The sequence below is a fragment of the Athene noctua genome, chromosome 1 (genome assembly GCF_965140245.1).
Source record: "Athene noctua chromosome 1, bAthNoc1.hap1.1, whole genome shotgun sequence".
In the NCBI taxonomy this organism is placed as follows: domain Eukaryota; kingdom Metazoa; phylum Chordata; class Aves; order Strigiformes; family Strigidae; genus Athene; species Athene noctua.
The window spans coordinates 98,845,499-98,872,950 of record NC_134037.1 but is presented as its reverse complement, the minus strand read 5'-3'; the positions used below and the strand labels follow the sequence as shown (position 1 = coordinate 98,872,950).

Here is a 27,452-nt window from a genome sequence, read left to right as displayed (position 1 = left end):
TAAATGCAAGTAATGGGTTTATATGCTTTAATAAGAATTAATATATTAATATACAGCAGAGATTCCTTGAGTTCTGATTTTTTTTTTCTTACAACAATGACCAAAGGTAGAAGAAAATGTAATTTATTATTTCACTGTGAATGTTTTTTCTTCACTTAATGACCTTGAATCCTACAGTAAAATAGACCTTGTAATTTTTAATCTTATCGTTCAAATCTGCTAATGTTATTCATTGATTAAGTAATCAGTATGAATATTGACAAAGCATTTTTACCTCCTGAAACCTTTTACTGTTAACAACTTATGATAATGTGTTACAGAAAAAATGTTCAACTTTGTTTTTTCTGTTCTTTGACTTTTACAATGAATTATCTTTATGTCTCTTTTCCTCTGGAAGGTCTTCAGACAGGAATTGTTTTTGCCATTGTGTCTCATATAATGTGGAGATCATGGACTTTACCAGATAAACAAATCAAATATGTAAAAATTAAGAAATGTGGTTAATATTTAAGAAGGTAATTTGTAGTTTTACATACTGAGATTTTGGCAGATATGCTTTAGTTCTCTTACAATTCTTCGGTCTCTTGAAAGTCCATTATCTTCTGCCTTTGTAAGCCAGAACTGCTGCATAGGACTCACCAAGTCATCAGTCACTTGCAGCCTTTCAAGTCCCAGTATTTCTGGTCTTCTGAGATCAGTCTTTTGCTTTCAAATCAATCTTCATGAAAACTTATTCTTTTATCTGTTTTTTGTTTATAGTTTGCACTTGTGTAGTCCACAAGAGATGCCATGAACTTATAATAACAAAGTGTGCTGGCTTAAAAAAACAGGAAACTCACGATGAGGTAAACGTTGGTAAAATAAATTTTCTAGATAAAACTCTGTCTTTCATCTGTTCAAAGTAGGGTCATCTCTGTTTAATCAATAAATGTTACAGACTTTTTCGTGCCCTTCTGGTCATCTTGTGATGTAGCATTTACTTTGAAATGACAGATTACCATACAGTTTCATTTACATGGGAATTACTACACAGAAATTTATTTCTAATTAGTAATTTTTATAACATTTGAACAGTTAAAAGTCCCACTGAGCTCTTTCTAGTCCTTTTCATTTTTATATTCTCCATTTCTGCGTTAATATGAATTGTGTCATTTTAATTCAAAAGAAGCAGGCTGGGCCCCTTCTTCCCTTAACTGCTTTTTGTGTGGCTGAGTCAATAGCAGCTGATAGGATAGGCAGTATGCTTGGGTATCTTGCATCAACATAAAAGACTGACTAGAATTTGCTTGCAAAGTCTCACCTCAACAAAGACTGCATCCAAACTGTCAAAATGTGAACAAAAGCCATCCATGTGTTGAAGAAAGCCCATGGATATTGTGTAAGACAGTCGTGATAACACAAGGGACTGCATAGCTAACAGATTTTCCAGCATAATTACTCCCTACCTCTGGCAAGCTTTTGTATATTAATGTAATTAGTACAATATGTGCTTTATGTTATCATGCATTTAAAAAAATGAAGACAACACCTGAAGATTAAATTACCTGATTTCAGAACTGTACTGTCAGGGAGGTAAATATATCTGCCAACAGCACATTCAGCTCTGGGTCAGAGGAGAAAACAAAGCAATCCTTTCACTCGCATTGAAGGTCTCTTTCGGCTAAGATGGCCCTTTTAGGCTTAGTTAGGAAATTAATGTTAATTTCTGTGGACAGTCATACACTAGGGAGTGATGTGACTACTGTAGTGTTCAGCTCCCTTAGACTCCTTCAGCTTTGGGCTATCCTTTTATGGCTGAGTTAATGGGGGACAGTTGGGGAGGGGGGTGTGTTTATGTTTTTTTTATATCGTTGTATCTCTCAACTGTAACCAGGGAATGCTTTATCTTGTACAGAAGTTTTTTGTTTGCATTGTAACAGAAAAGCTAATTAATGCTTACTGTCCTGTTCTGTTTTGTGCAACAGCAAGGGCCTACTATCTTTCACCATAGGATTAGGTGAGGTAGTCTGTGAGTGATCCCAGTTCCTTGGCCACACAGAAAAAATACATTTCTTAGTTTTATTTGTTAAAAACCTACATTTATATGCTTGAAAAAGCCTGGTTTTAAGTTACAAATCATTGTTGTATGTAATGATGGTTTTAAGCCACTTTTTTCAACTTTGATATGAATTTGACTGAGACACTAACTGACCTAACACTTCCTGTGCAATTCACTACCATTTTTCATACTGGGAGCATTCTTTTACATCTGGTTCACAACCAGTGTTTTAAGTCCAAAATTTGATCACATGCATAGGATTGCGATAAAGGACTGTGTTTGACTAGTGCTGTTTTTGCATAGTACTCACAGGAAGATACAAAATCTTGTGTAGATTTATATTCCCAGGCTCCAGACTGGTGGAGACTTGCGTGTTTTGGTAATATAATGCTCTCATTGTTTAGAAGGGGTACTAGATCACTGGAGAGAAGCCAGTGGTAATAGGAAAGGGAAGGAAAAACATTGAAATAAATCTCTGCTATGCAGTGGCCACTATAAAACCTTATCAATAATACCCTTTAATTAGTAAGTAATCGTACCTTGAAATCCCTGAACACAACAGTTTATCATTATCATCCTCTAAAGAAGAGTGGGATATGAAAAGGTAAAGGGATTGTAATACATTTCTCTTTCTTAGTCCCGTATTGGTTTGGCCTTCTGCTCCTAAAACAATTGGGAGTGACTTCCTGGCCTTCCACATTAAGAGATCTTTCCTGATAGCTATATATTTGTTGTTCCCAGAAGTACTAGGAAGTAGACGTTAGTCTTTATCTCTTGGACAACAGCAGCCCTTCCCCCTCTTTTCCCCAAATAAAGTAGTGAGAAGAATTCTGGAGCTGGGGTATATCTAATGCAAAGGTCATCATCCAAGCATAGACCTATTTCATCTTGTTTGAATTCTGTGTGGTTTCAAAACAGAACAGGGCCTTGATGTACACTGATTATAAAGAAATTAATTAGAATGAAATATGCTGTGCTTTCCTTTTGCAGCAAGTGGGATCCCAGCGTTTCAGTGTCAACATGCCTCACAAGTTCAGCATTCACAATTACAAAGTGCCCACCTTCTGTGACCACTGTGGTTCATTGCTCTGGGGTCTTTTGAGACAAGGTTTACAATGCAAAGGTAAGGACTAACGCTTCAGAGATGATTTTTTTGTTGTTGTTTTGTGAGTGACTTGTAGGTTTGGAAAGATTTCAAGTTACTCTGTCTTTTCCAGCATGTACAGAAATGCATAGAAAGTAAATAGTGAATTACTGTAAGGATTGCCATCATGGTTAGAAAATGGTCCTTTACCCTGTCAGCAACACCAGTCAATAACAGATGAAGAGGACGGAGGTGCAGAAACACGTTTTGCAGTCACTACTCTGTAGGTTTATTGCCACATAGGAAATTAGAAGTTGACAGAAAATTAGGAGCACGAGAATTTACATCCCTTCAGCTTAATATGCCTTTCGTTTTTCAGGCTTGTGGTGATGGTTGTTAAACTTTTTAAACATTATTATTCCAGGTACTTTTCCATTTAATACCCTCTTCAAAAATTGGTGTTATGTATTGGCTAGGCTAGGCAGAACCAGTCCTCTCTGACAATATCCAGAAGATGAGGTGTTCTGACATCTACCTAAATCATCCTTTGTGATGGTCTGCCTAGCCCTTCTATTCCAGAAAATAAAGATTCATTATGTTCTGCAGTTCAAGGACTGTGTACTCTATACAGTAACTGTATATGAAGTTACTGCTGGAAGGTGCATTCCTGTCATTTTAGCTAACAGAAATGGTTGGTTCTGTATCTCTGTTTCAAGCAGATCTGTATATTCTAAATGGGGGAAAAAACAGTACAAACACATGCAACGGAAAGTATTTTAGAAATAGTGAATAAAATACTTAAGTTAGTGAGTTGATGGGAATGATGTCGTGAAGATTGTCAGATTCTCCGGAAGTCGTAACTAGTGGAATTATAAGCATTTTTGTTTTGTTGTTACATCTTTACGAATGGGTAGGTCCACCTTCATAAATACAAAAGTCATGTTATGTACACTTCTCAACTGCAGAAATGTGGAGTCTTGCATACTTGTATAAACATGTAGTATATTAAATATATCCATTGCAGTATTTAAGATGAGACATAACTGTAGGTGGAGGTTAGACCTAATGTTTCACGACAAATACCTGAACAGCAATGGAAAGAAGTTTCTTTCATGGCAAAGTGATAGACAATGAAAGCATTCTGAACTTGAAGCTTTCCCTTGTGATTCTAGGTAGTAAGCAGTGATAAAATGTTAGTCCCTAAATACTGTTACTTTACTACTGAAGATTTTGCTAAAATGCTGTCTTAATTATGGTGGAGATATGTTCAGAGAAGATTTTTTAACTAAACCTGATTTTTTTTTTCTTGTTGATTTTTAATCAGAACTATAGTAGCTCTCTACTTAATCTGTGGATATATTAGGTCATTTTCATATTGTCTCTCAAGTACCATGGTGGTTCATTTGCTCTTAATTGTAGAATATAGTGTTATTACTCATATGCATGCATTTACTGTGTAGCAGATGCATAGAAACAATAGTTCGGAGAGCCTGTGTTGCTTTCTCCGTGTTCATAAAACTAGCGCCTATAAAAATGCAGTATTGTCTGCATGAAATCTAGAACTCACCTGAGCTGGAAATGTCATTTTCTCTGTGCTTTATTTTCTCTCTTAACAAATGCTGAACAATGCTCCCTTCTTCAGAGGTGTACTTGCTTGCCCCATGTGGTTATTATCACCATGAAAAGTGTATTCCAGATGTTTTTCCTTCTGTTTTTTCACTGCTTATTCCAGTGCTTCTTTTTACAGTATACGTTCATGAAGTTGGACTGCACAAAATTTTCCTGCTTGCTTTATTTCAAGCGGTTCAGTTCTCCAGCATCCACTGTTATGGATCATAGGTCAAACATTTTACTTGCCACTGAGACTTTGTCACTGAATATACATGCACTGAAAATACCACGCGTAGCAATTTCTTTTTGCTGTTGTGAGCTGAAACGTACTTGAAGAGGAAATGCACCTGCTTTCTGAAGCACATGGTTACCGCCACAGATACAGTGCCTATGTATAGTCTCAGAGGCAAATGTGGTTTGTTTCTTTAGGTCTTATGCAGTGAAAGCACTGTTGATGAACATATAATGAAATGCAGCTGTATAAATACATACCTTTTTTATTTTTTTCTTTCTCTAAAAGTAATGAAGGAATTTGAGCAACTGAATGTTAATCTAATATTTAATTACACTTTCAGTTTTGCTTTCTTTATGCCTTGCTCCACAAGAGGGCAGTGAAGTCTAAGATAAAATATATAATCTGCTCCTAACAAATCCATGCTATGCTATTTTTAATGGAGCTACATTCTCCCCCCTACCCCATAACCTGGAAGCAATGTAACCTTTTTTCCTCTTAGTAGTATGCGAGTTTCAAGAGATTATGTTTAAGAGAAAAAGCTTAGTAAATGGATTGCCATCTAAAAAAAGAGAATGTCTAACAGTGCCAAAGACTTTTATTAAAACTTAAAGCACTGTTGGTTTTATGCCTGCCTACATTAAGGATTAATCTACTTGAGTAAAATAGAGTAAGAAGCAATAATACATGAGGAACTAATGTGCTCTCAGTGTGAGAGCAGAAGTGGATTGATAAAATTCAAGCTCTGAAGGACTTTTCCTCTAATTCAAATTTTATTGAAGATTTACAGGATCATTAGATATTTTCATTTGTTCCTGTGTCTGTTCCGGGTACCGTTTGAAAACACTGTCTGCATTATCATAACAGAAGAATGATAACCAGGTTAATAATTTCATATTAGCATTGAAGTGTCACTACAAATCCAGCTAAATATTTTTCTACTGAAATTGTATTGATTTGAAAAATTATTGGTAGGTCAAATAAATTCTGATTTAAGTCAAATGCATGCCAAGGTAGCATTTAATTTACTCTGTTACTTTCCATTTCATTGCAGTTTGCAAGATGAATGTACATCGACGCTGTGAAACAAATGTGGCGCCAAACTGTGGAGTGGATGCTAGAGGCATAGCTAAAGTTCTTGCAGATCTTGGAGTCACTCCAGATAAGATCACTAATAGTGGGCAGAGGAGGAAAAAGGTAACGTCTGCATAGTAAAATGTAGTGTCTCATTAAAAAATAAGTATGGCTGTATTGTAACTTTACTATTTGGGGTTAAATCCCACTCAGTTGTCTTGCACTAGAATTTTTTTTAAGTCAGTAGAGAACTAAGACTTTGGCTTTTGATTTGTAAGTGCAAATCATCTATTCTGAATTTTGATATGAAATTTATTTTGACCTGCTACAATTTCGTCAACCTAGAGTCTGGAAGGATTTCCTCTTTTTCATTTTGAGGAAGGAGATTTGACAGAGAGACTGTGTCTGACACAGCAGTTCATAAAAACAGACACGTCTCTTTGGCTCAGAATTGGTATCAAATAATTGATAGATTGAGAGACAGCACTACTCCATAACATTTTAAATGCTGATAAATGAGCAATGTGCTGATTCTTATGAAGAGAAGTTGTTTGCCAGATGACGGTTCCAGAGTTATCATCACTATTATAGAAAGAACTAGGCTGGTTTAGAAATAAATGTGTAGGTCACCCCACATACTTTCAAAGATGATGGAGTTATTCTGGATTGATAATACGCATCCTGGATCAGAACTTGGCCACGCTTTCTATCTCTGTTTGCATGATTGTGACAACAAACCCATTGCTCCCACTTATAGAAATAGGCAATTTTTACCATAATTTCTTAAAATATTGACATTTGGTTCTGTTCATTTTGTTGGTATTGCACACTTGTATCCCACGTACACTGTTTTTAAGGTGTTACAGAAACATAGAAAACTCAGGAATAAATTAAGTGATCTGTGACTCCTGGGAAAAGATGTGTTGTTACTGTATGAGTTAGTTTACAGTGCTTGTTGATACTTGTAGTTTTAGCACAGATTTCTACACAGACTCATGGTGGCTTCTCAAAACCTTTCCACTTGCTGGGTGTGCTTATTACATTTATTTAATCTTAAGAACTTATTTTTTTTTAAACTGCCAGTTCTTTCTCTGTTTATATTATGGTCTCCATTTGATGTGATGCCATCTGCTGAATAGTTGAGGTCCTGCCACATAGAAACTATAAGTGTAGAACATCTTCACTTTCCTTCATACTTCTACGTGTGAATTAATGTTGTTAAACTAAATTTCCTCTTGACACAGGAGAATCTCATAGCTGAGTAGCCCTTTTGGAATTGTTCTTAGCTACTTGCAGGTGCAGAGACTCAACAACCAGTTCCTGGAAGCACATCATCAGAAGAAGATAGGTCAAAGTCAGCACCAACTTCTCCATGTGATCAAGGTCAAACATCCCTTTTTATTTCCTAACTGATACATATTGTCACATATTTCCCTCCTTTATGATGTATAAAAAAGTTATCGGTCTCAGGCTCTGTAGAACTAAATCAATGAAGTAATTACCACCAGAAAATGAAGCGCTTAAAGTTATGAACTGCAAAAACTTGTTTAAAAGGCCTGCTTCTCATTTTGTTTAAATCTGTGAAACTAAGTGGCTTTTAAAGGGAAAATTATAAAACAGTCATCTTAAAATATTGTTGTTTACTTGATGTGTCCTTACCTAATCCAATACCTTTACATAAGAAGGTTATATATTGTATTGTAAGAGTGCGAACATTTTGAAGAGTACCACAGAAAATGAGAGCACCTTTATGAAAAGCCTCCATCTGTTAATAAGTTTTTAGGATTGTCTCCTTGCAATTTCATGTTAGAACATTTTTGATAATCCTAGAATGGTTTGGGTTGGAAGGGACCTTAAAGATCATCTACTTCCAACCCCCCTGCCATGGGCGGGGACACCTTCCACTAGACCAGGTTGCTCAAAGCCCCGTCCAACCTGGCCTTGAACACTGCCAGGGAGGGGGCAGCCACAGCTTCTGTCAGATTGGGCTATACTAGCATGTCTGTGTGGTCTCTAGAGGCTTTGTGTTTCCTCTCAGTGATTTTTTTCATGCATAGATTTGGAGACAAATATTTTAATCTTCAGTGATATGACATGATTTTATTGAGCTGAACAGCCTGATTGACAGAACATGTATGTCAGCAGCACTTTCCACTTTCTGTTTCTGATCTGGTGGTTGTTCTAAAAATCAGAAGCCTGTGAAGTATGTTATGTACCATCATGTGTGTAAACTGATGAATGAAAAATCTTTATACCAAGACATAGGAAGATGGATACTTTTCTGTCACATTCTTTGAAAATTGTTTATAGTTGAGAAATTTCTCAGCCTTATTTTTAGGGAAGAAATTTCCAAAGCTCCATGATAATAAGTACTGTAAAACTGAGTCCAGAACTGATTTAAATGTGTCAATCTTTTGGTTTCACAGACAGTATTTTGATTAAATAATTTTTTTTCAATATCTGATGTTTTGCTTAAAATGGGAACAAAGATTTTGTCTAAATTTCACTTCTGTAGCTGTCCAGTAAAGTTGTTGCTTCCAATGCCTTCAGGCAGAAGTACTATGCAAGAACTTGAGGCAGAGCCCTAGGTCAGTTAGTCACCAGGGCTCACTGTGTTTAACGCTGAGAAGCCTTCAGAACTATTTAGCAGATCTAGACAATTGCTGCTTGAAGTGGCACTAGTAAGTGGTCAAATACTTTATTGGCAGGTGTCTGATAACAGCTGGAGCTGAACAAGATGCTCCAGTCATGTTGACTTCAAGGGCTGGAACACCCAACTATCCTTTGAACTTTTGAAGATACAACTCTAAAATACTTAAGAAGGAAGATGAGTAAGCGCTGCAGGAAGATAGGGGTATTCAAAACAAAGTACTTCTCTGTGATACAGGAACACCCAAAATCACTAAAACAACTATTTGGCTACTGTTCTGACTTATCTTTCAAGTTTTGTGTATGTCATTCTCTTAAGTTCGTTTTAAAAGGCCACCCTTCCTGTTAAAGCAGGGCTTTGGCTGATTACTGTAAGGTGGAGAAGCAGTTTCCTAAATAAGTATTCTTAACCACAGATTGCTCTGCACAGCGTTTGAGGATGATGAATGTCCCTTCCCAAAACTGATACAGACGAACACAGGCTGTTTTTCTGATTGTTGATTAAAATGAACACTTTTTTCTCACATTTCAACAGAAATCAAAGAGTTGGAAAACAACATTAGGAAAGCGTTATCATTTGACAATCGGGGAGAGGAGCACAGAGCAACAGCTACAACATCAACAGACAACCAGCTTAACAAACCTGGGGAGAATGGTGAAAATGGGGAGGTAAAACAGGCTCAGAACAAGCGAATAGGCCTTGAAGAGTTCAACTTCATCAAAGTATTGGGGAAAGGCAGCTTTGGCAAGGTGGGTAGCTGATTTTTATTTTTTTTTTAAACTGCTGTGCAGACTTTTTTTGACTGTACTGCTTTGAAAGTATTCATAGTGACATTCAGAAAGTGCTTCCACCCTAGGGGTTTCCTTTACCCAGTGGGTAAAAGCAGCTCTTACTCAACAGATCAGGAATATCAGCCTCCTGATCAGCTGGCATTTTCTGAGCTTCAGCTTACTTCATTAACTAAGGTCAAGCCTTTTGAAACCAAATGTCAATGTTTCACTGTTTCAGGATATTGGTAATGAAGACATACATACAGTTACAAACATACTGTTCAACAAGATAATTAGTTGTGGTCAAGCAGGAAAAATCAGCCCAGGAATAATGCTGTGGAGATCTGAGTTCGTTCCCTTTCTAGATAATACGCATCACAAGTTTACTTATTTCACAGAACAGTTTGTGTGTTGTTTTTCCTTAGTTGGGTGTGTTTAGTGCTGGAAGAGCCAGAACTCAAGAATTTCCACTCAGATACGAGATGTGCAAGAGGCTGAGACAGCTGCCCAAAATACCACATATGTGGTAAAACATAACTCACCAGATACCTTCCCACAGTAGGGAATTGATGAGGGTGCAAGAGGCATTGCTCTACTTACAGGACTTACAGATTTTCTTTGCACAGTGCTATGCACTGCGGAATCAAATAGGAGGAGTGAAATGTGAATCTGTTTCACATGTACATTCTTCCTTCCTTGGTATACGGGAACTGCAGATGCAGGGGAACAGGGCTGAACTGCAGATGCAGGGGAACAGGACTTAAGCAGTTCTTTTGTCTCGGTTTTCTAATCCTTTCTCTGAAGATTTCCCTGGCTCCAAGCCAGAACTGACCTTAAAGAGAGTATAGGACTTGAACCTTTAACAATAGTAGTAGTTAAAATCAACAACTTTAAAGAGGCAACAATAGTACGTGGGATTGTATACTAAATTCATCACACACAAATCTCACTACCAAAAGTGGGACATAAAAGTGGGAAATAAATTTCTGTTCTATATCAACTCCCTTCCTTTTTTAGTTTTTGAGATCTCGCTGTTAGGCATTCATTAAGATACGTGAATGAGGGGATAAAAACTTTTTATCTTCTGCATTCCTAACAAACAAAATAAATACCATCCGTTTCAAATTTAAAGAATACCAGAGGTATATTTTTCCAAAATTGCATTAATTTTAATTTTATAAACGTACGACTTCATTCAGGCAAGTACGTAACAGTGGTCAAACTCATATGCAACCCTGCATTTATGGTATTATCAGTTGTTCATATGTAAACAGAATTTCTGTTTCTTTTAGGTAATGTTAGCTGAGCTAAAAGGAAAAGATGAAGTATATGCAGTGAAAGTTTTGAAGAAAGATGTCATACTTCAAGATGACGATGTAGACTGTACAATGACAGAAAAAAGAATTCTGGCTTTAGCACGGAAACATCCATACCTAACACAACTTTACTGCTGCTTCCAGACAAAGGTAAGGAACATGAACCTTTTACCAGTTTGTGCCCATGGAACAATATTCACTATTTCCAGAATAAAAGACAACAGCGTAAAAAGTACAGTAATATTTAAAAAAACTTTCTGAGAAGTTTTTGGCATTTTAGTAGTATTGAACTGGCTGATGTCAGAGTAAATACTATTACGTTGTAAGTACCAGGAGGTGGCAGTAAGTGAGCTAAAAAATTTTAATGCATAAAACAAAAAACCCTACTGAGGTGCCATTTTTGGGTTTCTTCTTTATATTAATAGAGTGTATCATTTGTTGAATTAAGTACAAATGTTTTTAACATCCAGTATTAAGAGGAAAAATTCTAAAATGATCTTGTCAAAAATGAGATTGTCAGAACACTCACCTCCAGTTTTCTTGGGCTGTGTAGTATACAAAATGTTCAGTAAAGAAAGGAAATAGGTATACTGCTTATCAAATAGGTTCCTATAGTGCTAATGCCACCCACGTGCTTGAGGGAGCAGGAAGAAGTCAGAGTGAGCTAAAAATGAGAGCCTGTTGCTGTATTGTTAACTTTTCATACAGAATTCCTCTTTATAGCACGTTTTGGATTTGCTGCTTAAATGTAAGTGAACATTTGGATGGTGTTGCTGACTGTAGGATTTCTGAATCCAGTCAAAGTGTTTGAAACCAGTTCTGTTCACAGTATTATTTCTGGGTTTCATTTTTTAGTCTGATTTTCTCTCTTGTCATTCAGCTGAGCTGACAATTTTTTACCTAATTGTCCAGAAAGCTTTATGGAAGCCCACAAGGTGAATCTGTCTTGCAAATAGAATACCAATCATATATAATCTCCTTTATTTTTGAAGTGTCTCATAAAATGTTTGCTATTTCAAAGCCCTAAGGTTTGAACTTTTGCCTGTTGAACTAAATATGGTAGTTGTTTCAATGGGATGAGTTTTTGATGTGTAGGGAGTAAGTTTAGCTATTAGCATATATGTGTGTTTCAAATAAGATACTTGAAAAGCAGTCCACTTCCTTCGAAATTCTAGGGTGTTTTGTTTCAGTAAGACACTACATTTGGGAATCTGAGTCACTTTAATGGTAAAGTTTGGCAGATTAAATGAATGATTAAATTAGCATATTGAATTAAATTAAGAGTTACTAATGGTGTGTGTGTGAGTGTATGTGTGTGCAGGTGTAAATACACATATTCACATATTATAACCAAAACTATGTGTGGTGCAAATGAGCAATATTTATGTGTGCAATAATTATGTGTGTAGAAGTACAGAAGAGCTATGACTAAAAGATCTTCCAGCAAAGTTGTCAGGAAAGATAAATAGGGTAGTGGAAAAGCTGTAGGAAAATGGCTAGTAGACTCAAGATTATAGTGTATTCAAATATGAAAATAACAAATGTTTATTCAGTTCTTAAAGCAGTGAAAATGCATTAGCATTTTATATGCTTTGAAGTTGACACAAAGAAGTGGCTTAGGAAGGTGTGTATACAATTTATGTCTATGATGATGTTTCATGCGTTCAGACTTCCATTTCATTACAATATATCTGTGAACATACTTTTAAAATGTTTTAATGTATTAAAATCTATAACTAGAATTGAGCATATTATTTCAGATGAAAAAAGTGCTAAAAAGATTGTACTGGGGTGAGGAATAAACTCTGTGAACAGAGAGAGACCTTTAGGACTAAGGCAGACCACACTCCCTGATAAATATATCAGCAGCCTGATCTGTATCATGTGGCAGAACATCAGTAAAGATCAGTTTTACATTAAGTGAATTATGACAGAAGGTTCTCCTGCTACTCATCTGGTTTCCTGGAGATTTTTTTCCTTTTGTATTTCTCATCTGTTCTCCCCTCTTTTGTATCATGCTTTCTGCCTTCCTTTTTGCTCTCCAAAGCCATTCATCAAAGAAAGATATTCAGAAATTCTTCTCCCTGTCTTCTCTCTTCCCAGACCTCCTGACCACAGAGAAACTGTAGTTTGTGGCTTTGCTTAAACTCAGAGGAACTGACAGTTTAGTGATTTATAGTTGCAAGTCATAGGCTAGTGACTCTTATCAAAGAACCAAAACCACACCTAGTGATACCAAATCAAATTAAAAGTCCACAGTTGAAAAATTCAGGGGGTTTTTTTTGAGCATGGCCTATGAACAATTTGCAAAGAACTCTTTATAAAGAAACAAAAAAACCAAAACGTGTGTAAAAGCAAAAAGAATACATCTGCTAAAGCTATACAATATTTATGAATGACAACAAATGAAAATCTACCAAGTAAATTAGTCACTGAATGATTTGCTCAGGTTCAGTGTAAAAATAGGTAGAAAAACTTGCTCGAATAAACATGGTCTGTGGTTAAAATAGCTTTACTGAGACAAAGGCTATTGTAGAACAGAGTTTAAAATGTGTTTAACAATATAGTTACTTATGCTGCAATTGTATGCCAGTGCCATGGCTGCTGTAATTTGCAGAATGGTCCCTGAAGTCATCATCCTGGAATCAAATTTTATATTTCAAGTAGAGTATATTTGTCATATACACCCTGACTTAATGGGAAGACTCAGTATTCATTGTCAGAGCACTCAGACGTTGACTTTATGTAATGCAATTACTTGCTTTGTTCCTTTTCCGCAAAAATGCGAATGTATGAGTTTGACATTATATATTGCAGTATTTTCCTTCAGCATTAAGGTGAAGACACTGCAGAAAAGTTACCTAGTATGCTTTTTACAGTGTCTGCTTCAGTATTGTTTTCTACATAGAGCAGACTTTTCATTCGAATCATTTACTAAATGATACTATTATTAGCACAACAGGTAAGGTATCATATTTTAAATTATTTTGGAATTCAGAAATAATGCCAAATAATGGTTAATAACAGCATACCTTATACACCAATGTGGTTTTAGCCCTACACATCTGAATTTACTTTTAGCTGGTCCTGTCTTCCTTATTTTAAAGGAATATTGGGACTGGTATTTCTCATGTTCCTATTTAATCCAAAAGGTAACTTTGATCAAACCAGTTTGCTTTAAGCCCATCAAAAAATGAGCCCCCACTAAAAAGCAATGTTCTATATTAAAATGATATATATTGAAATATTGTACTTTAGGGATTGTTTTGCAGTCTTCTGGGGTGACCTGGAAGTCAAGAGAGCTGGATTCTGTTCAAAAGCTTTGGATGAAGTGTGCAAAGGTGATATAAGATGTTTTGCCTGCCATAGTTTGAAGTATGAACTCAGAAACCCAGTCCTACATATTAGAAAGCATGTAAAATCTACGGGCAGGACCTCAGCTGACATGTGTTTTTATGTGGAAGGAGCTCACGTATTTTAGTGTAGTATATCTTACAAAATCATGTCACAGTTGGATAGTATTTTTCAACACTCCTATACTGTGGCAGCATTTCCTTTCTTGTTTTGCTGGAATATGGTCTGTGCATCTATCAGTGTATTCAAAGGTTTGAGTTATGTTTTGTGTGTGTTCTGTCAGCTGGGATCCAAATGAAGAATACTGTCTTCTGTATTTGGCACTCTCATAGCAAAACTTGTCCAAGACCTAGCATACAGGCTATAGCATTATTGTAATAACTGGCCTGTGCTTATCATCTTCTTTGATTTATTCAGGACTTCATTGTGTCCTTTATTGAGAAAACGTTGGGGTTTTTCAGGACTACTACTGTTTCCATTCTTTTTTCACTCTTGCTCCTGTCTTCTTTTTCTCTTCTTCTATGTATTGGTTTCTTGTGTTTTCAGTAAGAAATATCTTACCTGACAATAATGCTGATGCTGCATAGTTCCCCACTCTAGGGTCCTCTTCGCTCCAACCTCAGACCATGCTCTGATGATCAACTATGTAACAGTACCAACATTAGGTTTTATTAATAATGCTTCAGTCAGGTGGCCAGCAAAGGGGCTTTATGTATATTTCTAGAGCTATTTTCTCTGAAGAGATTCTTGTATTTATGATACTTTGTTCACCGTTGGAAGTTTCAGGGCTGAAAGTTAAAGTCTTTTTTTAATGGAAAGTTGAGATTCTACAAAATAAAGATATAACTAGCTTCACTTTCTTACTCCTACACCCCTGTCAACCTTCTTCACAGTACTTGAAATTTTCTAGACCTCTGCCCTATGACATGCATACATGTATATGTGCACACCTTATAATTTATAATGAATTATCCTATCTTTAGAAAATTAGAAAGAAAATGTTTTTAAAATAATTTAAGACAGTAAAAGCTTTATTACAATAATTTGTTATAAATTTAGAAGACTAGAGAGCTATGCTTCTAACATCTATCATTTGCTTTTTTTATCCAACTTCATGAAATTAGATAAATTTAAAAATAGTGCTCTCCTCTTTTCAGAGTATTATATTCAACAAAATCGCTTTGTACATAGAGAGTACTATTAGTACAGAACAATGTTCCTGTTGAATGATAGAGCTGCATAATTGTCAAGGACCCTTAGTCAGCATTATAGCTATTTCTATTAGAGAAAACAAGTCATTAAATAAAGAATAAAGTCAGTTACGACAGGTAAATAGACTTGTCCCACCCATGAAACCTTTTTTTTTTTTTTTTTTTTTTTTTTTTTACTTACAATTCTCTGCATGTTAAAAGCAGCCCACCTATTCATAGCATAGCTCCTGAGCTGACCTGCAAGGCCATTCACTTCTTCCCTGTTTTCTGGTGTTGTAAGGCAGAGATTAGCCACATGACAGTGGCAGAACTGAAAGACATCTAGGAATAGGCTGTAGTGACCCTATTATGACTATATTGATCCCTTAACTATTATGTTCTACCTAGTGGCTTACTACTGTTTTATCCTAGATTGTGGGTACTGTGGTTCAGGTACTATGCTGTTCTGCGTGTTTGTGCTGTATCTAGCCCACTCTGGGTAATGCTAGAAGGCTGGTGTTTATAAAGCTAAAATTTAGAAGATTTTATTTCCATTTCAGCTGTCGTGATGTTCCGTTGTGATTTTGGCAAATCTCTGTACCTCTTTCTTCATCAGACCCCTCTGTAAAAACCAAGTAGTCAGTTCTACTCGTGGCTTGTATTTAAATGTTTCCAAGCAGGGTTTGGAAGTCCAGTAGTACAGTATTATTGTAGTGTACAAGGATCAGTATGGAAAAGTGGAACACTGCAAAAGGAGTGAAATGGAGTTACATTTTTAAAGTGACTTGTTTTATTTGCATAAGAAAATGTAAAACAGCAAAAGGAAAGAGAATTATATGAATATGTCTTTAAGTCATGTTTTCTAAGTTAATTTAAGAAGAATCACCATAGTATGTGACCAAAACTGTCTTTGGTAATGTAAAAGCAAGTCTTATTTCTCTTACTTGTGTTTGTACAAAAAAGTAAATGTCTTCTGCAATAATAGCTTAGAGGAGTGTCATTTATGATATACAGTGCAAATTAACCTAACTGACTGACCACTGTTACATTCATCTGGGACTAATCAGAGTTTATAATCCCTTTTATCTGGTATTCTTGTACTTTTGTTGCTAAGCAGCTAAAGCCATTATGCAGATATTACTATATGGGTGTAATCAGTTTAACACAAGTTTGCATTGCCTTTTATTACTGATTAGTGTCAAATTAGAACTTTTTAGGGCCCAAATCTGTTCATTATTATCCCTGCTTTGGTGGATTTGTACATGTGTGAGACAAAAGACTAAATTAGCCTCTGTATTTTTAGTTACTTCAGTGCTAAAATATTTTAATACGATTTGAATATAAAATTATTGACAAAGGTTTCTTAATGGTAAGTGTTAACTATGGTAAAAAGGTAGAAAAAAATGGTAGGCAAACATAGAGCGATGTTATTTATACTGTTTATATTATGGTACCTTTTTATATACATTTGTATGTATTTTTATACAAACTTTATTTTAATATTTTCTTTAACTCTATTATTATATATGCATATACACAGAATATGTGCAATAGTAGCTGTTTTTTAATTCCCAGCTGGTTTCTATGGGCAGTTCATATCCTAAGAACTTAAAATGAACTGAGACTGACTCATTCTTCAGAATATTTCCTGAAGCACTGGAAGTTAGAGTGGTATCTATCAATCTTTCATATATCATACAGTCAAGAAGTCATGTAAATACATGAAATTTTGGCAGAATAAGGTTTTTCATAAATTTGGGTACCTTCTATGTTCAATTTAGATTTCCTGTTGACTGCTACACAGTATGAATGCATTGACCGTGATCATTGTGTTGTCTGAAAGTAGACACCGTGGTCAAGAGTAGTTGGAATGGTGAAGCTGATGATTAAATACTGTAATCATTGTCTCTCACACACACAAGCCCCTGTTTCCAGCATGATGACCCGGTTTTGGGAAACTTGCTATTATGCTGCTCAGTTATTGCTAGCTGCTCTTGAAGGATTATTAAAGCCTGGTTAGCTCACTGAAGATTCATTGTTCACATTAGTCCTTTTAGTGTTAAACTTCAAGTCAGGCTATCAGTGCAGCCAGGCTCATCAAGGGCCCGTAGAAGAAATTACTCCTCCAGCATCAATCAGAAGAGTCTAAATGCTTCTCTTTCAGACAGGAAAGACTTTTATTTTGTGATGTAGCACCCAAACTGAACAGGACTCTTTCACACCCTCTCAAAGCTAGGGCTTGTTCCTAGTTTGCATGTACACAAGCGAGTGCTGCAGCTGCAGCTCCATGGATTGCTTTGCTGTAACCAACTGAGGCCTCAACAACCCCGGAAATAGTCCTGAGTCAGCATCTGTGGCCAGAATTCACTGCAACTGCTGTCATGAAGTAGGTGAGGGCAAGCTGGAGTTTGTACTGATTTTATTTACCTTGGTCCTCATGTCTGCTTATTAGGGTTTTAGAGTTAACTATGCCAGTAGTTCACTGTGTTGGAAACATCTTAGTGTAGCCAAGCGTAAAATTCAACTTCAAGATTTTAATCCTGATGTGGTCATGTGCAGACAGGAGGTTTTTAGGATAACAGGTAGAGCTAAGGGCCTTTTAGGTACTGTTTTCATATATCTTGGACGGAGTAGCTAGAACTACATACTGCACACTTCTCCTCTTGGGAAAAATGTGTTTCTCCAGTTGAGGCATGTTTGAGGGAAGGAATTTTCAGAGTATCTACCAGATGCTTTGCCAGTAACTTTCCTGGCAAGTCTTTCTGTCTTGTACACCATGCTTTAGCAGAGATTACAGGAGACAGGAATAAATATTGTCATCTAAACAGGTTAAAGGGTGTAGCAGATTTTGAATAGAACTGGAGTAGACCTATCACTTACGGGGTCCACAAAAATCTCTGTATAAGCCTTGCACTATGGCTGTGTTAACATCGTGCTGGTTGGTTCCTCATCTGACAATTTTACAGCTTTCGTGGGAATGGAGTACTCATCCAGCAGGTTAATTGAACAATGCTGCTTTAAATGAAATCCCACATGTTACACCTGGATTGTGGCTTTTAGTTCAGTTTCAACTTGAGAGAGAGGAGGGGGAAGGATAAGGGTAATCTGCCTTGTGGCAGCTGCCCTTGGAAGAGATGTGCCTGGTTTGTAGCAGGTTGTGTCACCCTGCAGCCATGTGCTGTGACCCTCCTTTCTGTCCTTCCTCTGCACCTAGGTCTTGAGACCATCTTACACCTGGTGTAGGATCCCCCATTTGGACAGAAGAGACTTAAGGACATGACCTGCATGAACCCACTGGTCCTTTGTCCTAGCACCCTTTGTGCTTTTTCTTGTATTTTATGTATTTTCTTGTAAAGCGCTATTCACAGTTTGCCTCTAATGAATTTTAAAAAATAAGACATATCTTTATAATAAGTGGAGATGTAATGCTTGCATAGATAGCTATCAAGATGCCTCATTTATGCTAGTTAACTGTTTTAAAAGCTGTTTAAAGAAAGCCTGTTTTACACAAGTGATTGTGGGAAAACATAATACTGTGGGGTTTAGGTGTAGCTTTTACAAGTAAACAACTAAGACACCCCAAAGGAAGAGTCAGGAAAAAGGAAACTGCATGTAAAATTCGATTCTTTTGCAGCTTCTTTTCCAAATGCAGGAAATTATTCTCTTTGGAATACATTTGGGCACTTTAATACAGTGTTTTGTTTTGGGGGGTTTTTTTGGTAACAACAGTAAGCTTAGTAAATGATAATTGTACACAAGAGAATTTCACCATGGGAAAGAAGTGGAATTTACAAAACATTTGATTTTGCATCTTTAGTAAAATTTTCATTGCTTTTTTTAGCATATACACAGAGTAATTTTAGTGTTGACATGTCTTCTGCACCATACACCATGTGTGATGTGGGCCAAACTATCATTTAAATTACACTTTATCTCTTCTTCTCAAAAACCACACCATCAGACTATTTTAACACTGTTAATGAGCGTGAGAAGATTTAAGGGAATCCAGTTTATGCCATTTTGTCTCACTAGTGGGTGAGTCCTTTTAGCAGAAACACACACTCTTTTTTGATAGCAGCAGGGTTTATTCTTGCCTAATTACTGTGGGCTAAGAGTAATGATACCCAGTCTGTAGTCTCATGCCTGTGTGTGGGTAAGCATATAGAGAGCTTCTTTATGTTCTCACATAAGGTGAGCCTAAGGCCATTCTGTAAAATGGAAGTATTCAATGAATTGTTTTCTGTCCTTAAAAAAGAGTGCAAGGAAGGTGACATATAATGTCAACTTAGCAGTTAAGAGACATGACTCTCTGGAGGAGAGGTCCTGTGAGTCCACACCAGGGCTGAAATGTTGTATAAAGAATATATACAACTTTCACTAACAGTAAGAAACAGTAAATGTTGAGCTGAAAAACATGTACAGGTAAACTGTATCTCACTATTAATGCTTTCTGTTCTCTTCCAGTAAACAGATCCATCATTAAAAAGTTAATTGTTCAGAACTGAGGAAACGTGAATAATAAAGACTTCTTAGTCCCAAGCAATTGGGAGATCATGACAGTCAACGTTAGGTTTTGGACTCTGCTGTTTTATCTTACGGCACATGGCTATGAACTGCTGTGAAACACTTTCTTCTTCTATTCTTCACTTTCCATGTCTAAACATGTGCATAATCACCTTTAAATGAGACTGAAAAGAGGGAAAGGGCTGTGAGTTTTAGTTAATGTTCCTTTTCTTAATAAGTAGATTCTGATTATTGCTGAAGCATGAACTATTTATATTGTAATCTCAGAATATATTCCACTAACATATCTATTTTATTATAAAACTAGTATAAAATAGTGTTTTAAATTATTTCCCAAAGGGCAATACTCTGATTAATTTACTCAGTCTTTCTTTTTCTACGCAGCATAGCACAAATATTTTACTTTTCCTACATCGGGTGTACTAATCCATCTTTTCCTGCATCGCACAGTGTATTTAATAACTGTAAATCTCTTTCCCATGCACAGTGACTCTGTGTGTGTAAGGTTAGCTTTGTTGTGATCAGACCACTAGGTCCTCTAAGGATTAATGAGGTTTTATTGAAATAGTATGAGTCTTAAAAATAATAATCATCCAATGACACTACTTTAAATAATTTAAATAATAGCAGTAGCTATGCTGGGAAAAAAATCTATCTTCTTTTAAAGGTAGTACATTATAAGGGAACTGAGTGTGCATGGAAGGCACTCTGAAGGTTAACTTACAAACTTAACTACTTCGAGTGTGTATGGAAAACCAACTAGTAGTAAGTTTGTGTATTTCCAGAGACTAACTTTTAAGTTGTGAGCTACAGAGGCTACCCCATTTTATCCTTAATACATACAAGAAGGACCCAGTTACAGTTCTTCCTTTCAGGGTATGTATACCTTGCCAAGTACACAAGAAGGATAATTGTCCTTTTAGGTACTTAACTTTTCATTCAGCTGATAGAAGGATGACAGGGATCCATTTCATAAGCTTCTATAAATAAATTTTTCCAAGAAGCTTTGCAGAATCACACAAGAGAAGTAAATTCAAATACTCTGATAAGTGGTTTCTTGAAAAGTCTATGGTGGTACTTATTTTCTCTTTTCTATCTTCAGAAACCCAATATTAAAATTATCACACAAAGTTCTACCACTTAAAACTGCTTCCTGAATTGTAGAAAAAAACTATGCCCTGAAGATAATACACTATTTTCTTCTGTGCTGCTTTACTCATTTCATAGAGTTTGGATGGCTTAAATGATGGCAGAATTCTGGACAGTGTTTCCTGTTGTCTGACTAATTTATACTTGTGAATTGCCAGGGTTTTCAGCTGTGTGAAGCATATGCTTTGCCAAAAATTAATCATGTTCTGGAAACAGGAAAATATAGAAAATAAAGTTGATACAATTAATGCTTTTAAAGGTCGCTGTTGCATTTATAGAAGTACAGAAATCCGGACAGTGAAGATAGGTGTATGAATAATGACTTTCAATAGGTATTGAAAAAACCTGGCTCAGGTAACTTATGTTTATCTTACAGAACAAAAAAATCAGTGTGTGGTTCTTACACAGATCAATGGATATTTATGAAGAGCTTAATTTTCAGGAAGGGTTATGAAAATATGTTGAACAGAGCATGTTATATGTAGATTAAGGATTTTGCATATATTTATCAGTTTTCATTAATTCTGTGTGCTCACGTACTTTTTCTCTAGAAACCTGAATTTTTAACCTATTGCTAGGTTCCTTTCATCCTCTTTTGGAAAGCTAATTACTATAAAGGGCCAAATAAAAGTCAAAACCAGGCTCTGATCTCATGAAGCACTGCATAAGACATACTAATGTAAGAACAGCCAATGGCTTGTTTGGCCCAGTATCCTGTTTCTAGCAGTTCCAAAGCAGATGCCCAAGAAGAACATAGGTACAGGGTAAAGTGTATGATGCCATTTTTCCAGAATACTATCCCAACCTCATCCCCAGGAGATAGATGACTTGGGCATTTTCTGAGCCAAAGGTGGTGAGTTTGCATGTAATGAGGTGGCATCTTTGCACATAATGTTGTTTGTGGGAAGTGTTAAAAGTAAGAAACTGTTCAGAAATGTAAATGTTGGAGAGCATTTTGTTTTGCTCTCCATGCTGGAGTAGAGAAATCCTCTTAATGCCTCATCTGCAAACAGACAACCCTGTAGTGCAGTATAAATATTTACACCATTTCTTTTTAATGATATTTCTGAAAGTAGTGTCTATGCCATTAAAAATCTCTAGACTGATGTAGCTGCACTGTTTCTTCATCATCTTCTACAGTAGTGAAATAATTTATGTGATCACCTGGAAATAGCAACTAAACATACTGAGGTTTCTCAGATATAAAAACCCAGGATTCCCTACAGGTGTTTTGCTATGCATTTCCATAATGTATTTTTATACATACGTTAGATATAAAAAATATTACATGTTGTAATACAGGTAAATCATACATAATAAATTTGATAGAACAGCTCTCAAGTTACATTTTCCATTGCTGAGAGCTAAGGTACTGAAAGAAAGAGATAAGTGTTACAGTATCTTCTGCTTTCCCGTCAGGAGCGTAAACAGTGAACCACAGCTGGCAGTGTCATGCCAGAGCCAAAAGGGCATCATGCATAATGCATTAGACTTAATTAAGAAGCATGCCAAAGAGTGATGCCATCCTCTTTCAGATTTTCGGTCTGCAGTGTTCTGTTGTTGAGTTTCTGGAGTAGAAATGAAATAAAGGTTATTTTAAACTTAATTCAGCCACTTTTTAACAGATTTATCAGAGCATTTCTTAAAGATGTGGGTATAGACAACTCTCTCAGAAATGAGAATAGCTGTGTTGAATATATTGATGAGTATAACCCGTGGATTCATTTATGGACCCATACAGTAGGAGAACAAGTTCTAAAAGATAAATTAATTGCTTCTTTGGACATTCAAGAACTCTCACTTGTATTTTTAGACAACCAAAGAGTAAAAATGAAATTAGGTTTGGACAGCAAATGGGGCCATCTTCAGGGCCTTAAAATTCAGTGTAGCCCTGTGATATATTTAGCTTCAGAAAGGCCTTTCTGGGTGTATTCAGATGTGAGAAACTTGGTGGTCATGTTGCTGAGGTCTCATTCATACAGGCTTGTGCTGCATGTTTGCTTTGTGCAATGCATATATAAACATGCCCATAGTGCTTGCAGTATTCAATTGCAAGCCCTTTAATGGCAACTGGCTGTACTGCAGCAATATAGGAAAGGAAGCTTGCAGAGCTTTTCTAGCATAACGAGGAATGGGAAGCTCATATCTAATGAGATTTCTGGATCAGAAATGAGGGAGTTTTAGATAGGAATCTGAATTTAAAGAGTCTTAAATGCACCAAACCTCTGAACTTTTGGAAATTTGCCATGCATCTGTGGGAAAAGTTAAGAAAGAATTGTTGCTGGGTGATATGCAGAGGAGATTAACTGCTTTCCACAGTGTAGTTCAATGTGGTAATATTATATAAAACATTCGAAGTGGTTCAAATATCCCTTAGGCTAACATGTAATCTCAGCCACATGTGTAATGCAATATCTGAGTATTGTTTCACTCTGCTTTTTAACTGGATTTAGAGTGGTGATTTGGGTCTAAGAAGCCACAGGCACCTCCCTAGAACCTAAGATATCACCAAGTTCTGAATTTGATACACAATACAGACTTCATTAAAATTAGTTAACCATTATCTGATTAGCATAGTTAACATCATTCTGCAAATAGCATTGACAGAAAGGAGGTTTATTTACTGGCCTTGTTCAGAGAAAATTAATGTTTTATCCATTAGTAGTATGTTGTTTTTAAAGTTGTTTACATTCTTTGAGGAAATGCGGAAGCTACTGCTTGATGAGGTTAGAGGACATACGAGTTTATGGGTCCTTTTTGAAAATATTCTTGAAGCAAATGCTAAATTACATTATTCAAGTAACAGCAGAGAGAACATTGTGTCTTGGCAAACTGAATTTACTGTGTTATATTTGTATAAAGAAATCTAAACTGTGAAAAAGTTCCCAGATCTTATCACAGTACAGTGAAGAATTATATAATTATTTTGGTCCTACCCACAGGTTTTGCTTACAAGTTACTACCTTTGTCAAATTACTGATGGTCTCAGAAAGATAAACTGACTACAAATAAAATTGTTTGAGGATTTAAGTAGAATGCTTAGAAACTTAAAAGCATGATAATCTGTTAATGAAAAATTCTGAGGTTTTAAATTATTTTTCCTTGTCCTTTTCCCCTGTAAGGGTAAATGTCTGTTAATTTAACAAGTAGCAGTTTGTGATCTTTCCTTAAAGCTCTCCTTTGAATTATGTAAATTGTTGTCCCATAGAAACCTTAGGTTATAAACTTCAAAGGAGTCTCATAAAGCCTCAAGGTGAAAGTAGGGGAAAATTTCAAAAAGACATTCTCTCTCCTATGAAACTAAAGACATGGAAAATTGTGTCAGTACAACTGAAGTTTGCTTTGAAATGCTTGGTTAGAATGACCACAAAGTACCAAATGGGAAGCTTCAAATCACTGCTGGTGTACTTAATGAATCACAAAGGCTAAGTTCGTGCAAATTGTTACCGCTGCTCTTTTGTTCCTAATTCCAGAGAACATTTTTTAATTATTAATATACTTTTTCTTAGAATGAAATATTGCACTGGGCCAGGATTATGACATGTTATATTCCTCGAACATGTTTTAGTCCAGGAATAGTTGTAGAAATGCAATGTGAAACCACTGGGGCAAATATAAACTACAAGTTCAACATTTTGTAATCTTACAAAGCCAGAAATATATCCTACTGATGTTCTTTTTCTCCTAAAATACGAGATTTCTTTCTAATTCTGATTAGTTTTCAGACATCGATTGCATTGGTCTGCTTTACCGGCTTCCTGTGTTGGTGCGTCAGTTCAGTTCTTGTGGCCTGAATGTATTTTTTGATTTTGAACTCAAAAACTATCTTTTTTAGTTAGCCCTCCCCTTGCCTTGTTTCACAGAACACCACAACTGCTATAAAAGTAAAATAAATACATTGGAAGTTACTGCTTTTTTACTATTATTTAATTTTTAAATATTATGTGAACCTTTGACATAATTTTTGAAATACACAATTCACCGGTTGTTGATTTTAAGATACTGATGACTGAAAAAGAAGTTGTTCATATATTATGTTCTTCAAACTTTACTGTTGCAGGACAGAAAACTCCATAGCTTGAAGTCTAAAGGTTAAAATAATTGAAATTAGAAAAATAAATACAATAGTGCTTCTCTCTGATACACAGAGTAAAATCAGTTAATTTGTAATGAAAAGAAAGATCACTTTTCTTTTTTATGAGAGCTCAAAGTTAAGTAGATCTATCTATCTACCAGAAAGGAGAGAGATATAGTATGTGTCGGCAGTCACAGGTACAACTATCTTTTTTTTAGAAATTCAGCAAACACCTATTATGGGTGCTCTTTTAAATTTTTTAGTTGCAATCCTTTTTGCATTATCGAAAGAAAATGCATTACTCATGCATTATTTAAGGAAAGGCATTTTGCCTTAACTTTGCCTATGTGGTGAAAAATATTTAGTGAAAGTTTTCTGTATCTCAAACTATTATGAATCTTCCATCACTCCGCTGTTTGTAAATACCATTGCAATTTTCATAGCTGATGCTTGTAATCTCACAAAGACACTGGCCATTTCTGCTTATTTTCTTAATATAAGAAGCCGTTGAATCTACTTTAAAACTTGCTGGTGTTATTCACATGGGATGGGATTTTTTACAGGTAAGCAACACAACTGAGTGTATAGACATTCTTCATTTTTACTTACTGCTTATCAAAACCTCTACTTACTTTTGCATGTTTTTAATCTTTGTATGTTCTTTGTAGTCAGCATGGATATTCAGAAAAGGGTCCTGAAAGCTCTGTCTTTAAAGCCACATCTTAAAAAAAAAAGTTAATGTTCTTACATTGCCACTATTTGCATGGAACAATTAAGTGAAGCTACAAAAGTTGTAACTAGAATTGTGGTTTGATCCAGAACTGATAAAACTCGGTTTTGCTCTTGATCAAGCTCAAAACGATGAAAGCAAGATACTGTGTGATGGCACTGTATAGATTTTAAGAAATGTTTTATAACATTTTACTGTTGCAGTCTAAACTATTCACAGAAAGAATACAGAAAATCTAATCAGTTCGTATCTGACAGCCAGATATAAGTAATTGAAAACTTTTCTCAGGATATTGCCCAATTTGTGTGGAGTGGAGGGATTGGAGGTTTTTTGTTTGTTTGTTCAATAGTTGACTACATTTAATTCAGTGAAGCTGAAAGAGTGCAATTAACTATTGAGGGGTGAAAAATGGAAAATAAACGGTTTGGGTCTGTTTATACAAACCCAAAACACTGGTGTTTTATTCCAGGCCATTTTAATATTGACTAGTTAATAGTACAGTTTCATGTTATGTGCACGCTGATCTGAGACCGTGCTGCTGCTGCTGGTGGAAGAGGATGTCTCCACCTCTGCTCCCTCTTGCTGGGGCTACCCAGTCTTTCCACTGCATCTGTTCCAGTGATCCCTTGTGTGGATGAGACTTGGGTCAGTTTGCTGGTAGAGTAGAAAACCAAAGTTGCAAAACATAATCTGTGGGTCAATGAGCAGCTCTAACCTGCCCCACACTCACTGCTGCCTGTGAGGCAGCAAGGGGGAAAAAGGCCATTGCTTTCCTCAGCAGCAGTTCACTGCTAGGACAGTAAACCAGCTGTGAAATCCCATGTAGCCCTGCCTATCCAGACAGCAATGGATTTTCTTCTTAAAAGAGTAGTAAGAATATTTGAACTGCAGTTTTTTCACATTGGTGTTTTGTGGCTGTAATCACCTTAGATGTGATTCTAAACTCTTTATTCTCATTATTGCTATTAAGTTGCTCATGAGAATGGAAAACAAGATTTGTGGGTCAGTTTTGATCCTTTTGAAGGTAATGTTTATATTCGCACTGACTTCATAAGGATCAGAAACATTAGCCTTTGTTTTTTTCACCATGACCAGAAAGGAGTATGTATTGCAGATGAGATGTGTCATTTTGTCGTCTGTTAGAAATTCAACTTTTGGCACTGCAACTATGTGAGCAGCATGTGCAGTTGCTATTTTGTTTCTGGGTTTTGGGGTTTTCTTAGTTTCGTTTGTTGTTCTAGTGTTTGTAGTCAACGAAGCCTCAGTAGTAGTTGTTATACATAAATTAATTATAGTCTTGAGGTGATATGCCATAATTTTCCATGTCCATCTTTGGAAGTAATTATTTCACTTCTTCACAGTATGAGATTATGTGGATTAGATGGTATGTTACCTATGCAGTAGAGGACTTACCATGTTTGATCCCAAATGGAATGTAAAATATCTGAATGTGGCTTTTTAAAGGACAGGGGAAAAAAAAATGGCTGGTAGATTTCGTATATCAAATACAGCACTTAATTTGGAAAAGAGCTAGAGACTGCAGAGCATTTGTATAATAATGTACACTGATGTTGACACTCTCCAAACATATCGATCTTTCAGGAACTTGCATGTCCTTGTGTATTCTCCTTTCTTCAGGCAATTTTGTTTGAACT

The 27,452-nt window shown here is 36.0% G+C and overlaps 1 protein-coding gene across 2 annotated transcripts in view; it reads left to right on the top strand.

Annotated features, from left to right (window-relative positions):
* Positions 1-27,452, top strand: part of PRKCE (protein kinase C epsilon) — a 300,873-nt gene that overhangs the window by 186,111 nt on the left and 87,310 nt on the right. Inside the window, exons 5-10 of one of the 2 annotated variants that reach the window (XM_074897080.1) lie at positions 760-845; positions 3,029-3,161; positions 6,020-6,162; positions 7,326-7,422; positions 9,224-9,438; positions 10,752-10,925. In XM_074897080.1, the coding sequence (XP_074753181.1) occupies positions 760-845; positions 3,029-3,161; positions 6,020-6,162; positions 7,326-7,422; positions 9,224-9,438; positions 10,752-10,925 (848 nt within the window). The remainder of the gene's footprint in view (positions 1-759; positions 846-3,028; positions 3,162-6,019; positions 6,163-7,325; positions 7,423-9,223; positions 9,439-10,751; positions 10,926-27,452) is intronic. The other variant, XM_074897081.1, reaches the window with a different exon arrangement.